General features: G+C 35.7%; 1 protein-coding gene across 1 annotated transcript in view; it reads right to left on the reverse strand.

Annotated features, from left to right (window-relative positions):
* The window catches only part of norpA (no receptor potential A), a 160693-nt gene that overhangs the window by 90969 nt on the left and 51287 nt on the right, over nucleotides 1-18437 (reverse strand). Inside the window, exons 6-11 of the mRNA XM_090399628.1 lie at nucleotides 17089-17168; nucleotides 15507-15560; nucleotides 8846-8927; nucleotides 6035-6135; nucleotides 3478-3535; nucleotides 969-1077 (exon numbers count right to left, since the gene is read on the reverse strand). Coding sequence (XP_090255754.1) covers nucleotides 969-1077; nucleotides 3478-3535; nucleotides 6035-6135; nucleotides 8846-8927; nucleotides 15507-15560; nucleotides 17089-17168 — 484 coding nt within the window. The remainder of the gene's footprint in view (nucleotides 1-968; nucleotides 1078-3477; nucleotides 3536-6034; nucleotides 6136-8845; nucleotides 8928-15506; nucleotides 15561-17088; nucleotides 17169-18437) is intronic.

Below are 18437 nucleotides of genomic sequence, written 5' to 3' on the forward strand. Positions count from 1 at the left end.
AGTCTATGACCTATGGTACAACTGTGAATTTTACTATAAGCGATATAGTTCGGGAGCCTATGATTCAGTCTGAACGTGGTATCAGATATCACGGACAAACTAAAAAAAAAAAACACTATTTAACCTATAAAAGAGTACGTCATGTGAAACACAGAATACTAGAGACTCGAGGGCAGTAAATAAAGAGCTAACTTCAGCCAATCAAGATGATGACCAGGCCGAGTGACATCAAGTATTCTGGATTGCTTATTATAGCCATATAATAATTCAAGTTAAAAAACTACTGAAAAGGTATAGATGCTTTATTATTTATTTGTATATTCAACTCATTCGACCCAATGTGTAATAGAGCCATCGAACGAGTGCATTATCCTATAGTTATAGGCATTTATTAATGATTACTATCTTAATTTGCACATACATACGAGTATCCTGTGGACAGATACTGAATTTACGTAATACAGGAAATGAAGCATTTCAATTTAATATTGATACTTTTACTTTTCTAATCATAACAGTAATTGTGAAAAAATGTTTTTCACAATAATGATTTCATTAAACATTTATGCATTTTTCCCCTCAGTTTTGAAGAAAGCACAGTAACAACTGATCTTCTTTCATTTGTTTCATGTCCAAAATGATGGTCTTCGTGATGCCATTACCTGAACAAATCTAAAAGCTTATATTATCAAAAAAGCTTATATATATATATATATATATATTTAAAGATTACTTCCAATAGATTACTACCAGTGATTTCGGCATGACAAATGTGTACGGACAAAGAGAGGGTAGAAAAATGAGATAAGCAAGAGTAATCTGAGTGTTGATGTGAATAAGGTACGAAAATGATATTGTATTGTAATTCTGTAATTAATCAATGTAATTAACATATTACACATCTATTAAATGAAATACTGTTAGCACAGTGCGCAAAAATATAAGACATTCTTTCCTAACATCCTTACCTTCTTTAGCGAATTCTTCATTGGGTTCATAGGCTATAATGATTTCTCGGGCTCTCTTCTCGTCGTAGAAGGGATACAAAATTTCGTTCAATCTGGGATCCCGCTGTCTCTGGAAGAGATTCAAAGACAGGATGTCGCTACTTACTTAATATGAACTCTATCTTCATAAACAGACGGGTGTAAAGTGAAGGAGGGCATAACTTTTAACAATTCATAAAGCAAAGTCTAGATAATGCAAATTGCTTTCGAAAAAAATAGCTGAGAATTATGGTACTGTCAGCTGTTTTACAGATGATTTGAAAATAGTTCTATATACTCGAGGGAAGCACGAGGAATAGTTACTTTTAGCTTCACGGATAATTTACTAATTTTCACTGATTTAGCGCAATATAAAATTACTTTGAATTACATTAAAATTACAACTTTACTTGAGAGTTTCTAATGTCGAGCTTATTGTAATCGCATTTTATCTTTTTCTGACAGCAGATCATTAGACGAAAAAGGGGATCTATCAGTGGTTTCGCTATTCACAGTAGTGACTGTCCTATGAAGTTAAATTGCTTTTCTTTGACAGTAATTACTGGAAGCGGCTACTTTATGTACCACTTAATAATATGGTGACTGGAAAACCACTTCATTAGTGGTCAATTTTTAACAGCATCGTTATGGAAGAAATCAATCGCTTCCTCGTGACAACGATACGGGTATTGCTATAGAATAGAACGAAAAATAAGATATTCAATATTCGAATTTTGCTGTATTCGTGTTAATAGATTTGGCGGAACGTTTATTATACACCCTATGTCCAAAAAGAAACCGAACTTTTGATAGAAAATAAAACACAGGTCAATTATAATTATTCAAATCATTTATTTTAATCACTATACTCTCCCTCAGCTTCGATACAGCGTTTGGCAGTTCAATTAATTCGTTAAATGAGTTTTTTTATATCGGTTTTTGGGATACTGCTGAGGGTCGTGGTTACTGACGCTTGAACGTTTTCAATGGTGTCGTATCGCTTTCCTTTCATCGGCAAATGAAGTCGGTGGGAGAGAAAGAAGTCACAGGTGCTAAATCAGGTGAATACGGCGAGTGATCCAACACACAAACTTGGTTTTTGCTTAAACACTGTCTTACAATGAGATGGTGCATTATCGTGCAAAAGTGACCAGCTGCCTGCATCACGATATTCATGCCATACACGACGAATTCTCGTTATCAATCGCTTCAAAACTTCGAGATAAAATTCACCATTGACCGTTTGGCCAGGCGGAACGAATTCTTTGTGAATAATACGCTTGGAATCGTAGAAACACATCAGCATTGTCTTTACTTTTGACTTCTCTAAGCGACTTTTTTTCGGATGCCCCTCTTCTGGTGGTCCCCACTCAGCACTCTGGCGCGCTTTGTTTCGGGTTCGTACTCAATACACGTTTCGTCACCAGTAACGATCGTTTCAAGGAAGTTTGAGTCCTTACGAGCGGTTTTAATGAGATCCTTGCACTGTTCAATTCGATACATTTTTGGTCGTCGGTCAACTTGTGGGGAACAAATCGCGAATTCAATTTACGAAGTCCCAAACTCTCGGTCAAAATGTTGTGCGCAGTTGATTTTGGAATCCCCAATTCATCTTCAATCAATCTCACGGACGATTTGATGAAATCATGCACTTTTTAGATGTTAACTTCGCTCAGTCCAGTTTTTGTACGGCCGGCTTTTCGTGGTCCTCAAGAGTCTCACGACCACTTTGAAATCGCTTAAACCATCCGTAAACTTGAGTACGGGATAACCTTTCATCACCGTATGCTTTTTGAAGCATTTGATGCGTTTCGATAAACCTTTTACCAAGTTTAACACAAAAGTCAATCGCACCTCTCTGTTTGACACTCATTTTCCGACAGTTCGTCAAAACACGCTGTCACTCTTGGCACTATAACTCGGCTTCTAATGAAACAAATGTCATAAACAGTTGACACAACACTAATGGTTGCCGCTTTCGACAACAAAAGCTACAACAGCTACAACGAAAATAGAAGAAACTAGTGGCGCCAGGTGGCGCCACTAGTTTCTTCTATTTTCGAAACGTTCGGTTTCTTTTTGGACAGGGGGTGTATATATATATATATATATATACTGTATATTAGAATAAAATAATATACAACGAAATAAAAATAACACAAACACTACAAATATATATATAATCGAAGCTATTGAAATTATTTCCCAAGATTTCCTTTTTGTTTTCTTTCCTTTTTTTGAAGAGGCAAACGAAGAATATAACATCCGCCCCCCCCCCCCTCCCCACGAGTTGACTTTGCATTAACCAACAACGTGCGTTCTTGCTGTTCAGCCTATTAACAGTAAATTCCGTATCGCAATTCATCTGAGCACCTGCTATCGTTAAGTCAGCATGCAGTTTACGACTATTGCTTTCAAGAATGATTATAACGTCGATTTTTTAAAAGTGAAAAAAACGTCTGAATCTAAGAAAATACAATTCTTTACTTACCTCATTAAGGAAGTTGATGAGTTGTTTGATAGTGATAGTATCGATTTTTCCATGTGTTCTGAAAAGGAAAGGTATCCCTTTTATAACCTGCAAAACTCGTATGGAGTTACAAACAAGTGATTACATTTCCAGAAGGTTTCATGTTACGTGATGGGGGTTGAAAGGCTGTCTATAATATTTCCGATATGCTAATTTATTACCATATTTCATTACATGTTATTGACTTTCGAGCTCATTAAACAGAACTTATTCCTGCAAAATTTAGAGCTCATTAAACAACAATTTTCTTCTAATTGGTATCGCGCAGAAAATGCGAGTTTGATTCTACACAACTCTTGGGCTGTCGCAATCGAAGTGATTTTATTTTAACTATTAAAGCATACTGACGTGTGTACGAACCAAGACTTATTAAAGGAATAAAACATAAAACGACAAAACATGATATTAATAGTTTTTTTCGCAAATATAGCATCTGAATATAACAACAAATTTTGATATACATGAGCAAATGAGGCATTTGAGTTGTTTTGGACTGATACAAGACAATTAAGATCAGCAAACAAATATTCTTATGTGAATTTATCTTTTTGGGAAGAAAAACCTGAGTTCCAAAAGAGCAAAACTGAATAATTTGCCTCATAATATTAAATTCACGAGCGAGTGAATTTGCGCGATATGTGATTATAATCAAAATTATCATAACTACTTGATATCACCACAAGGTCCCATGGATTCATTGCAAGCGACGATTTCAAGGCTAGGCAATATATACAATATATGCATTCCACCCACTAAATCTGTATGTTCATTGCACGTGTTCGTACGTGCAATGAACTTCCTTCATGCAAATCAGTTTGCATGAAGGAAGACCGAATTTTCCGACATGAAAAATCCAGTGTATGAGCTCAGATAACACCTTGCGCTCATAAAGTTCTTACAAATGCTCACACGTTATTTTCACGCTGGAATTCAGGTATTTTCCAATCAGACACTAGTCCTTTGATTTCAACTCAAAGGACAATCGTCCTTTGAATGAAAATCAAATGCATGATGTTATGGCTCAAGGCTTCAGTGATACAAGTCATTTAATTGTTACCAGGAACAGATGTATGTCAACTTGTTTTCCTGCCAATATATCACAAAAGAAATTCGGCTGGATGATTTTTTTTAATCGTTCTTCTATTGGATTTCTTTGTGGGAACGATAACAATACCAACACAGTGTTGGTATTGTTATCGATTTGTTATTCAAGATGGCGACAATATGCCAATGAGAAAGCAAACACACGAGCCAATAATGATAACTTTTGCTCTACTTCCCAGCTAACTTTTAATGATAACTTTTGCTCTACTCCACTGTTCAAATGAAGGATGGGATTTCAAATGCCAATGCGAATTCAGTGAGATGTGGTGTTGTCACTGAAAATAACCATTTTCGTGAAGAATTCATTCTTCGCAAATTTTCGGATCGGGAATGTGTTTGATTTGAATAAGTCGTTATCTCTCACATGCTGTAGACATCTGCAAAAATCTAAAAATCTCCCGAACAGTAACTTTTGCAAATTAGAGCTTGCGAATGTCTCATGGAGACAATTTCCTAGAACTGTTGATGAAAAATATATAACTAAACGAAAGAAATAAAATACTACATTTAACGAGATGTAAGACATAAAATATCTTTATTTTTTTTGTTCAAGACATGATCAGTCAAAACCACTGATAACAGTGCATTTGTACACTGAAATTATATAGCTTTTAATTAGACAAAACTAACATAAGGTTCATTATTATACTTGGAAATCAAGGACATCATTCCAAGTATAATAATGAACCTTATGCTTTGAATGCTTTATTGTATTTACAGTCGCATATGGGTCAAATTTCTCTCGGAAAGTATATTTTAGGAAAGCTGCTTTATCAGGGGGAGGCTCACCCTAACACTATAGTTTTGTTTAGTATTCAGTAGGTGACTGTCGGGAGTTGTTTGGAATTACGGCCGAAGCAATAAGGCTATGAGTCCATTGTATTATGTGTTTGTTAAATGAGCGTGTCCTCTGGCTGTTTAAATATTTGGTGCAATAAAACCTCAAGTTTCCGAGAGAAATTTCTCGGGGAGAAGGAAAACATTTATGGAAAAGGAATTAAGTTAAGGAATAGAAGAGGGTCTTTATAGATTTGGAGAAGTCCAGTATGGATTTGAACCTGGGTCCTTTCCATCTGAGAAGAAAACATGGCGTCGTCTTCGTGACTGCACCACGAGGGCATTTGCATTAAGAAACAAGACAAAATATATTTATATGTAATCCAGACAATACACATGATGACACAGCAGATATTTTTCAATTCTTATCGAGAAATGTACATTATTTTAGAAATACCTACCAAATCAGTAAATAGTTTAAAGTGAGAGCTTTTAATTTTCACTATAAATTATATGTTAATGAACCTTTGAAGTGATGACTGTGATGACTGCTTTGAAGATTTCGTATGTGCAAACTGGACATTAGAATATACAAAAATAGTAAACAGATGAAGGTAAAGAAGAAAGGAGAACTTACAACGATTGAAATAATTCTTCGATGTCGTTGCGAGGACAAATTTTTTGATAAATCTGGTAGAACTTATCGCATGGGAAATCTTCTGGTTCAATAACGTCATTCTAAAAAGAGAAACAACGCTTGGATTACAAGCAATTGGATTTATACAATATTTATTTTCTCTATTGATATGAAATACTACCGAAGATCGATAAACTGAATAATTTATATTAATCTTGTAAACAATCAAGGGTAATGCTTCGCAACTGAATAAAAATATACAAATAAATGGCAAAATAACGGAATGTTATGGGAAAAAAGTGTGTGTGTGGGGGGGGGGGGCGTTTTAGCCTCTGGGGAAAGTACTTTGCTGCTCAGAGGAAATAATCAAATAGCATCCTACCGTTTTAATCTCAGTAATATACTTTCCGACTAGGTAAAAAAACAACAATAATTTTTCCATTAATAATTATAATTATTATCATGAAAACATAATGCAATCTTAGTAAGTTTTGAATTTAATTTCAAAGTATGCATCCATAACGATAAACTGAAATTCGCACATGATCATATTATTTGCCGGGAGAATAGAAGTCACGCTAAATTTACTGTAACAATACTTTTCACAATACTATGTGGAATCGTGCCTCTAAAAATGCCAAGAAAGCTTATATTTTATCAAGTAATCCGTTTCGTTTATTTTATCTCAGGAAAGGCAATAATATTACTCTTTATTTAGACATTATTTCTGGAAAATTTTCCATGATGCTGCTGCAAAAGAAAATAACCAAGAACATCCTACAAAGGTATGTCCAAAATTATTCTCTCCTTATATTCTTCATGTATCTATGTCTTTAAAATTTACAGGTCGGAAAATTTAGCTTTTCTTTTACGAACCTTGTAGTTTTTAAAGTGTAACTATTTTGCTTGTATAACAGTTGGAAAAATGTGCGTAGAGTATTAACAAAATTAAAAAAGGATAGATTAAAACAAAAATTTAACTAAGTTTATTTTTAAGAAAGTTTTCTATAAAATAAAAATAATTATACAGAAAAACAGAAATTTTTTCAAATGAATTTAGATATTCTAAACTTGCAGTTGAGAGAACTGAGATACTTTAATGTCCTAAACCGATTAATTATTTATGATTTGTTGTGACTCTTTTAACAAACCCATGCAAAAAAAGTTGGAAAAAAATACCATTATCAAATCCTTTTAATCTTCACATCATCTGAATCGGTGTCCGAATCGCCATCACTTTCACTTAAACTGATCACCAAAGGTTTGCATAATTCTTCGATAATTCCGTCTCTGTCCCAATACATATTTTCCAATGAGGTGACATGAGAGCAATATTATCCCCAGTTTTGAACTGTAATACTTTCAATCGCCTGTTCTGAAAGCTTAAAAAGTTTCGACATGTATATATTCCCAGTTACGTTACGATGGCAAATGAAACTTTTCACTTCTGCCCAAACATACTCAATAGCATTAATATCGCAATGATATGGTGGTAGTCTCAAAACTAGAAATGCTCTTTGAGCATCGTGTCGAATTTAAATAGTTAGTTGTGGGCGAGTTTCTTTGGACCAAATTAAGCAATTCAATTTTTCGCATATCTGGGGAATGAGAAATGTTATTTGGAGAGCCAATCCATAAGAACTTGCTTCTTATTAGACCAATTTGGAACTTTGTTTAATCGAATAGAGTGATATGAAGCATTATCAATGCTTCATAGCATTTTTTAGGAAGGTTTGGAATCAGTTTTTCTTCTGCTCACTTTTCGAAGATCGTAGAATTTATTTGCCCATAGTAATCTCCAGTAGTTAATTGGCTTTGTATAATAAGTTTGAATTCGGTAAAAAATCCATTTCTCCACCCGCACACAAAATTATTATGCGCCGCGAGGCATTTCCGGTTTGTAGCACTCCACATTCTTCTTTAGACTGACAACATTTTCCATAAGTTAAATTATAATCAATCCAAGTTTCATCTAGATATACATCGGTCTTTTCTCCTCCCTGAAACGTCTTATTGCTCTCAAATACTGTGTTCTAGATAAAACAATGTCACTTCGCTCCATGATAAGTTTCCTTTTATTCTGGGACTTTTTGAAACATCCGATTTCATGAAATATTTTCCTTAAAGTTTCTCTTTTCCAAGGAAAATTAATTTTTTCTTTAAGCACAGGAATCAATTTCGGAACAGTTGGCACTCTTTTCTCGACCACGTAAAAATCGTGAATAGTTCTTATAACGTCTACATCAAAATCATTCAAAGCTGCGGTTTCCATGGTTTCCTTTCTCTGGCGCTTATTTAAATTTTGATTTAAATAAGCGCCATTTAAATTTTGGCTTACCTTCACCTTTTGATTCCCTACGAATTCTTTTAACAGTCGACCCAGATACGCCCGCAATTGCACTTGCATGTTTTATGACTTGAGAAAGGGGAACAAGGAGACGGCCTTTTGACGATTCTTTTTCGCAGAATGTCAGCACATTATTCAATATTCTTTTGCAAGAGCTACTGAAACGTTTAACAACAGAACTTGTTGAATGTACTGGATCCATCATACAAATTAATAACAAAAAATAATGCAAAAAAGCGACAACAAAAATCAAGCTAGTACAGCGACAGACAAGAAAGCACGTGATTTCGCATGTTGGCGACCAATTCGTACATCCTTCATTTCTTTCTCCCTTCAGCATGAATCGACTATTCTTGGAAAAATGCCAGGGAGAGACCTACAAACGGTGGGCGAACTATAACAGCAATTGATTTTATTAAATTGCGGAAAAAAAAAACATTCTTTATTGAGAAATAAGTACAGACCTTTCCACTTGGCAGGTTCACTTCTGCAAGGCACTGATAAACTAATTTTTCTGTCTTTCCGGAGGCGAAGGTCTGAGCTATCCTAGGAAAATTTAATGAAATCAAGTTTATAAATAATTTCTAAGTTAGAGAATGTGCCACAAAATATCGCTGGCTGACACAAACTTATAAAACTGCTTAATATATATATGCTAAGACATACATATATATGCTAAGACACACACACACACACACACACACACACACACACACACATATATATATATATATATGTGTGTGTGTGTGTGTGTGTATATATATATATATATATATATATATATATATATATATGTATATATGTAATTTGTTAATTGATATTTAAAATAAATAGATGCATTAATTGCTGCTTCCAAGATAAACTTCTCATGCAACAAAAATCAAATGAAGATAATTGTCAATTCCAAAGGTGATATATTAGTATGTATGTTCTGCCCAGCTTGCCTGCCGAAGAATGGATATACAAAATTCCTGCACATATCAGACTGGCTAACTAACCTTCAGTGAAACCATTTACAAAGGTTACTGAAGTCCTAGACGGAATTTACGTTCAGATATTTCCACGAAATGGCATATTATATGTTATTATTGTAAGGATGGTCTTTCTGAATATAACAAGAGGTAAACTATAGAATTGAGGTTAGCCTTGTTTGGAAACTTAGCATATATAAGTTATCATAATGACTATGAAGAACAAATAATTTGGTTAAAGTAGCGGATGGAATTAAACATGCATCTATTTCGTAAAGCAAAAACAAGGCAATATTTACGATCTCAGTATAATCAATAAAATATATTCCAAACAGCATAGATTATTAGAAAGGGGAATGGTAAATCCCTTTATGTTTTTATAGCCGGGTACGAAACTTGGATCGAAATCCATCGAGTTTCATGCAGAAAAAGCTATCGGCGAGCCCAAGTGTAAATGATCACTTGGGTAATACCACACCAGGGCAACTCCATGCAAAGGTGGAGCAAGATCCCTCACTAACTTTAATATTCTTTCATAATGTAAAACCCAGCTCCTAAGAGATGTATATATATATATTGTTTTACATTATAAGAAGAGATCACTACCCAGACCGGTTTCAACCTTTTTTGAGGTCTCATCAGTGAGTAGGTAGACCTAGATAATATCAAGGTTGACAATTGACAATTGACATTTATGTCTTTAAGGGTGAAGCAAGATGCTTTTCATATTCCCCGCTATCTGTCGTGGTTACAGTGAGGGTAAAATTTACGAGCAGTTTGCTCGCCCTGAATGGGCATGGAGATTATGCATCGTTATAGGAGGCTAATATAGTTTTTGGTCTTCTATATTTGAATATGTCCGTTGGCTCATATGCTGCAGCTTGTTGAATCAAATCATTGGGGTGTGTGGACGTCTTTAGAAAAAACTTGGAAGCTAAGGATTGTAGATAAGAGAGAATATATGGAATATTTGTGTCTCTATGGAGCTGGCTGTTTCTAACATACCACGGGGCGTTCAGAATCATTCTCAAGCACTTGTTCTGCACACGCTGAATCTTGATAATGTTAGCGTTAGAGGTGTGGCTCCAGGCTGGAGAGGCATAGGTGATTATGGGACGAATCGTCATCTGGTAAAGTTGCAATTTGATTCTGTTGCTGAGCTTGCTATTTCTATTAATTAGCGGGTAAATCTGAGCTATGGCTTTAGATGCTTTTGCACATGCAGACTTGATATGTTGGTTGAAAGATAGCTTTTTGTCGAGAATTACACCCAGGTAATTTGTTTCTGTCTGCCAGGGAATTTTAGTATTGAATAGTAACACATCTCCTGCAGGAGACATTGGCCTTTTTGAGAAAAGAACCGCTGAGCTTTTCAGGGGGTTGACTTCCAATCTCCACCTAGAGAACCAACCCTCCAGCTTTAGAATGTTTTCTTGAAGCTTTCTAGTAACGAAGTGGGGTCTGAGGGATCTGGTTAGTATTGCCGTATCGTCCGCATACAGCGCTAAAATGGAAGTCATCGGATTGTGAGGGATGTCTGACATGTATACAGAAAACAGCAATGGAGCCAGTAGAGATCCCTGTGGCACTCCAGCAAAGATATGGCGCTGGGACGATATAGAACCGTTAATTTTAACTTGCATTGTTCTATTCTGAAGATATGAACGGATTAGATGAACCATTTTTAGTGAGATGCCGGCTGAGATAAGTTTGTGCAGGAGTCCAAAATGCCAGATTTTATCAAATGCTTTAGATAGGTCTAGGAAAACAGCTCCTGTGTACTGGCGCCAGTTGTAGCTGGTGATGATATATTCCACAATTCTATGGATTTGCTGGGTAGTACTATGGTGTTGCCGAAAACCAAACTGTTCTTTAGGGAGGATGTTTAGGTCATTTATTGAGGTTTGGAGTCGTGAGAGGATGACCTTCTCTGCAATCTTACCCAGGTTGGAGATGAGACTGATTGGACGATAATTCTGCGGTAAGTGTGGGTCTTTGCCTGGCTTATGTATAGGAATCACATCAGCCAGTTTCCAGGTGGAAGGAAAATAGTGAAGTCTTAAGATTGCATTTATTATACTGGTCAGATGCACTATAGCTTTTCGAGGCAGCAGCTTGATCACCCTGTTTGAGATGCTGTCTGGTCCAGGAGCTTTATTGTTCTTAAGTTTTTTAATAATATCATATAATTCAACAGGTGATGCGGGTGCAATATGATCAGCACTGGTATCCGGGAGGTTTAGTGCATGTCTAACCTGTCTGTGGATTTTATACAGATGATTGAAATCAATGTTGTTATAAGATGGTTTGCACTGATCCTCAAGATTTTTAAGTATGGCTTCTGCCTTATCTGCATCTGTGTGGATTAGGCCCTGGTTTGAGATTATAGGGGGGAGGGATCTGTTTTTGTTTTTGATGTTTCTCAGTAGGTCCCAGATAGAGTGATCAATAGGTGAGATAGAGGCTAACTTTTTATCCCAAACTTCGTTTCTATGCGTTTTAAGTGCATCTCTTACTGCTCCATTCAATCTATTAAGCACTGTCTTATCCTGAGGAGCGCGAGTGTTACGAAATCTCTTCCTAGCTCTGTTCTTCTCTCTGATCAGGTCCATAATGTCCTCAGGCAAACGATCAGGCTTGGGAACAGGTTTCTGGAAGGTTGCAACCATTATAGCGGACTTAATCTGTTGGGTGAGGCTAGTCACTGCAGAATCCACATCTTCTGGTGTGCATATGTGTGGGACGGGTCCTATTTGATCCCGAAGTGCTTTAGACAATCTCTCCCACGATATGCCTGAATGAGGAGGAGACAGGCATTCTTGTTCTCCCAATTGCAGTAGAATTGGGTTGTGATCCGACGACAGCTCGTTTAGTGATGTAAGGCTGTACTGTAGTTTAATGTCTTGCAGGATGGCTATATCCAAGATGTCAGCAGTGCCAGATGTACTGAGATGAGTTGGTTCGGTAGGTCCAGCCACAACAGCATGGTTTAATCCTGTGTAGCTAGAAAGGATACGACCATTTTTGTTAGTGGATTTACTGTTCCAAGCAGGATGCTTTGCATTGAGGTCTCCAGCGATGATGATCGGTCCTTTTACTCCAAGGATGGCATCCAGATCTGAGGTCAATAATGTCTTTAATGGAGGGTTGTAAGCAGAAAAAATTTTGAGGTTCCCAATTGAGTTTGTGAGAACATTGATTCCTGTGATTTCGAGGTTGGTGGTAGTAGGGTTGGTTATTGAGTGATGATTGATATAGCTTTTGATAAGAGTGGCTGTACCTCCACCTCTATACCCAAGCCTGTCGTTTCTGTAAATCTGATACCCTCTGATTTTCAGGGTGTCAGCAGGCCTCAGGTGAGTTTCATTAATTAGCAGTATATCTGGGTTGTATCTATTATTAAATTCCTGGATTTCTAATAGTTTGTTTTTTATACCGTTGGCATTCCAACCGATAATCCTAAGAGAGTTTGGGACGATTTTTTTCCTATGCATCAGAGAGTGCAGATAATATGGATTGGGTTTGCTGTAGGAATCTTTTTGTGACACTTAAGGATGGATTTGAGTTGCTGAAATCCTGGAGCATGTTTGCAAGAGAAGAGGTGATAACAGCTGATAGATTTGAGTGTGGAGTATTCCGGTTCTGGGTTTGTACTATCTGTTTGGAGCGGGCCACATCAGCATATGTTCTTACTTGATGTTGAAGATTCGTTTTCTTAAGGGGCTCAGTTAATGATGGGCGAGCACCAGTTGTCATGTTCTCACTCTTGGAGAACTGAGTAGCCTGAGCTTCAGGAACTCTCGCATTAGATGACGAGGTAGATTGATGACTGGGATCATTCCATCTGTTTTTGGGATGATGCATACACCCTCTATAATTAGCAGGGTGGGGACCCCCACAATTAGCGCACTTAGCCGGGGTGGTTTTTGGCTTGGCGCAGGTGTTTGTGGGGTGATTCTCGCCACATTTTACGCATCTGAACTGAGCTTTGCATAGCTTCTGGGCATGGCCAAATTTTTGGCACCGGTGGCACTGCCCAGAAGATGATTTCTTTCTCAATGGTTCTGTGGTGATTTTGAGTCCACAGATTGATTTTAAATTATAAATGTCTTTGTAGATGTTATGAATTTCTACTAAGACTAAAGGCATAGGTGTCTTATTTGATCTAAACATTCTAGTGACCTTTATGGGGGGTAGTTCCTGTAGGTTAAGGTCAGTAACTATTTCATCTGTGTCAATATCCTCAGAGACTCCTCGTAAGACTACTTTCAGATTTTTTTCAGAGGCAAGTGAAAATGTGTGATATTGGGTTCCTCTAGTATCCAGTTCCTTTGTAAGGTTTCTATAGTCAGCCACCGTGGTGGGCTGAATTCGTATTCCCTCGTCTGCATTTTTAGCAGACGTGTAATGAATTTGTGAATTTGCCATGATGGTTCTGAGTGTTGTCCATCTCTGCTTTTCCCTTAGGATAATCGGTGGCACCTTTTCATTGTGGGAAACAGAGGGATCTGAAATGGGAACATCCTCTTCCATACCAACAACATTTGTTGATTCAGCAGCAAGAATTTTTCTCTTCTTACGTGCGTGAGTTTCTTCTTGATCAGAAGGATTAGAGGTAGAGACAACTAGATTGAGTTTTTCCTCCACTTGTGGGGAGTCTTCATTTTCCTCAACTTCAACTTCAGGTGAGGAATACAAATTTAAGTAGCCGGGCCAATCCCGTTCAAACTTTTTGAGGAGCTTTTTAATAAAACTGAGTGCTAGCTTTTTATCGAGTGACTCAATAATAGTGTCGGGGTCAATCATGCTAGTAGGCCATGTCAACTTGAACTTCTTTTGTAGTTTATCAATGAGTTCAAGAGCTGGCTCTCTTTCGAGCAGATCAGCAAATACGTCCAGGTCAGGCACGCTCATATCGATTTAGTTGCGTATGTGCGTTAATAAAATATCCCGCAGGTCTAAAGACCTGCCAGCAGAAGTTTTTGTAAAATATCCCGCAGCCGCAAAGGACTACCAGCAATATCAAGCATAGGCGCGTCAACTAGCAACAAGATGTTAAAATACAACAACGACACTAATGGCAGTAGGCCTAGCGTATCGCCTTTGCGAAGTCAGTTGACTTACCTTGTATGGGAAATAAAATGTAAAATGCCTGTTTATTGCGGCAAGCAAATAACTGATATTACTAATGAATATAAGCATAAATCTCTGAAAACTTATCAGTCAAATACACAATTCACCATCAATAACACACGACACAAAACACTAACACGCGAGCCGCCATTTTTCCACTCAGTCCTCTCCGCGCCAAAAAATTCACACCAGCTTAGAAAGAAATTCAATATCAAGGTTTTAAGTGAACACGAACTTACATACCTCTACTATCGAATTGCCGAAGTGGTGTACTCCTATATTTATTGTTAATTACTAATTTAATAAGCCGAAAGGCTATTTTACCGTCGAATATGTTAATAGAAAGGGGGGGATGGATATTTCGTACCCGGCTATAAAAACATAAAGGGATTTACCATCCCCCTTTCTATTAACATATTCGCCGGTAAAATAGTCTTTCGGGCTTATTAAATTAGTATAGATTATGTTTATAATAAGCATCACGTTTATTTGTAGACGAATTATGGTTTTTTTTCAATCACTGCAGGTCTCTAATAAGCAGGACCTCAGAAAAGGCAAAGAAAATCATTTTGAATCTAAGGATATTGGAAACAAACTTTTAAGTCACAGTGGAATTCGAACTCGCGCTCTACAGGGTAAGGAAGAAGAAGCGCTATGATTTTTAACTATGATTTAACAGTACAATCACAGTTGGAAAGGTTATCAACTTACATTAATTTCCATAGTTAGATTTTAATTTGCTGCGTAGTTTTTTATTCGAATAAATCTTTATATCGAAAATAACACATTAATGACACAAAATAACACAAAAATAGTAATTAAAAAGATATGCAATTTCGACATCTTTTTCGAATAATAAATAAACAAATATATAAAAAGGTGAATGATAAACTGAGCAATTGAAATAGCGATGAAATGTAACAATAATAACTAAAACACTTCCCAAAACAGAACCACTCTTTAATAAAATAAACGAAATGAAAGCTTTTTAAATATACAAATAGATATACTTATAATATACCTGCGAACTGGAATTTTCCCCTCTGGATCAACCGTAAATCCCAGACGCATCCAACTAAGTGAGAAGAAAGAACACAGTTTTAGAATTTAAATCATTCGGATAATTTATTAAGACGTTTTGTTATTAAGAATTGATTTAACCAAACTTTTTGTAATATTCTACGTGATTAGAATATTACGCAAACAAACTCAAAGCAAAATTTATAAATGACTTTTTTTCATCTATTAATATCTTTCAATTCTCATAAAAGCAGCTCAAAAAGTATATTTCTTAAAAGAGTTCTGAATACATTTAATAAGTTTTCTCAGTAAACTGGGCAGTAACTCTAGTCAGAAATGTGACGACGGATATAAAATCGCATTTTAAAAGTAGTCGGGTTTGCATTAAATCAGCGGCAGCCTATTGAATATAGGTAGTCGACCGCTGAAGCAAAGGAAAATCAAAGAGATGCTCGGAATGGCTCTCGTTGCAGCTGTCTCACAGTGACGTCAGAAGATTAAATTTCGACATTTTGAAATAAAATTAAAAAAATTTGAAATGAATTTTTTTTTTCCAAATCCTAAATGAAATTTTATCCACACCAGTGTAAATGAATCCTACAAATGAAAGCAGAATCAGCGCAATCGTTAAACACAAAAGAGCCGCGGATTGCTGACTTATTTCCACTTGCTATGCAACGTAAGACTATAAGAAGCATCCCACATAAAAGTCCCAAAACTATGAGAAGAAAGAACGTTAAATGTACGCAGGAAGAATAATGCAGATATACAAGAGTAGAGTAGAGTCTTTCTCTCGAATTAGACGTAATGACAGCATAGAGTAAATTCTCTCTTTTTTCTTTCAGGGAAAGTCTCAGACAATAGCGATCACTTCATATATACAACGCGATCTGACAAACATATACGATGAAAAAGAAATTTTCGGAATTTTGTCTTTCAAGTTTCTCATCCGTTTAACCCACAGATGGATAAAATTCAACCGGATGTAGGATGCGACCCACCTGCTTAGCCTTCACGGTTGGAAATTATACCTGTACCGCACAAAATCTTAGTTTCGTCAGTATGCTTCTTTACTCACTTTGAAAATTATGTCGAAAAATAAAATTATTTTTTATTTTTCGACATGTGAAAAATAAAAAATGTGAAAAACATGAACTTCTTTCATCTTATTCTTTAATATTATCCAGTTTTAGTTCAATTTATTGTAATGTGTTTCGCCTTATTTGTTTAGAAAATCCTTTTAAAATATAACGAGAAATACAGCTGCATTTTTTTTTCAAAATGATTTGAGTGGTGCAGCAGAAATTGAGTTCTATTCTTCTTTTAACAACCAAGGAAATGAATTCAGGAGATTACATACGAGTTTTGAAGATTTCTTATCTAGGTTCTCTTTGATATTACAATTAACAGGAATAATGCTGTTAACATTATATATTTTGATTACTTATGAAAATAACTTACAAGACACTTATAAATACTGCAATATCCACAGGGTAATATATGTAATATCAACTGCATCGTTTATTGATTGTTTTTTTTTTTTCTAGAAGTAATCAACATTTGAATAGTTATATCTTACTTACTGTTTCTTTAGGCCAGTAGTAGGGCACACGTTGTTGGCTTTAATATTGTTAGTAATTTTTCTCAGACCTGCTTGCCATGTCTATAAAATTGAAAAAAAAAATCGGTAAATATTTGATATATTGTCTAATAAATTCCGAATCATTACATATAATGATGATTAGTTTCATCAATCATCGAGGAAGTTCCTAATAAGTATGTCGGAAAATTTTCATGAACCTTCAACGAAAAAAAAAAAAATTCATACCATTTTTTTCATATATCACTGTTTGAATTTTTGAATAGTTATTGTCATAATTATAGTGTTTTTAGTTTTTATTATTAACCTTTTCAATTTATAAAGCGTACCACGATAAAATGAACATACTCTGATATGACAAAAAAAGTTGGAAACGGTAGTCTACGAAATGAGTGAAAAACTGATGACATCGAGTACCATCTATTCATTATTCATTCTTACTAGTTCGTTTCTCCCACCATTCACATACATACATCAAATCTTTGTGTACAACCAATGAACTGTTCCAAGTCTAAGATATGGCATAAAGAATGCTGAGGGTACGTCCGGATGATATTAAGCAGGCAATATTTCTCCTAACAAACATATTCCGAATACTGTGGTTACTACGCAGATGATTAATAGCAGGTTTACATGAAATTGCTCTCAGTGCCCTATAAATAAAGGACTGACTGAGTGAGCAGCGGGGCAAAACTAACAGTGAATTTTGTGAAGGTATGTTTCTGTCGGTGGGAATAAAATCATTTTTTGACTTGCCTATATGAACGCTATTATCTTTTATGGTATCAATGCACAACTGAATTACTAGTCCAATTTTTAAGTATAATACTGTGTTAAATGAAGAATGTTGCTATCTTGAAACCTAGAGTGGGCAATATAGGTTTTTAAGTAGGGAAAAATTAAGACAGTATTCAAAAGTTAACTTCAAGTGGAAAATTATTTTATACTTCATAACGAGGCAGTAATATTTTAGTCTTCTTTTAATTGAGTTAGAGAAATGAACCATAATACTGCGGTTTTTTGGGTATATTTTGCCTGTATACTCAGTCAAAAGCGACTTAATCTCATAAGGTTTCAAACAATTTTTATCACTCCTTCTCCCCCTCTTCCATAGAGCTAAAATAAGCTGTGTTTGAATTATTGCTAAGGCTGTAAAGATTAAAACATCAGGATTTCAGATAAGAAAATCTCTGCATTTCCGTCTAAAATCGGATACCTCACTTGGTTTGCAAAGAACCTAGGAAAAAAAGTTTTCATTCTTCAATGTCAATTTAAATATTAAATTCATGTCTTTCCAACAGACAGTCTTGTGCCATGGCAAAGGTCGACTGT

The sequence above is a fragment of the Typopeltis vanoorti genome, chromosome 10, assembly GCF_054136105.1.
Source record: "Typopeltis vanoorti isolate ZY-2024b chromosome 10, IOZ_Tvanoo_1.0, whole genome shotgun sequence".
Taxonomy (NCBI): domain Eukaryota; kingdom Metazoa; phylum Arthropoda; class Arachnida; order Uropygi; family Thelyphonidae; genus Typopeltis; species Typopeltis vanoorti.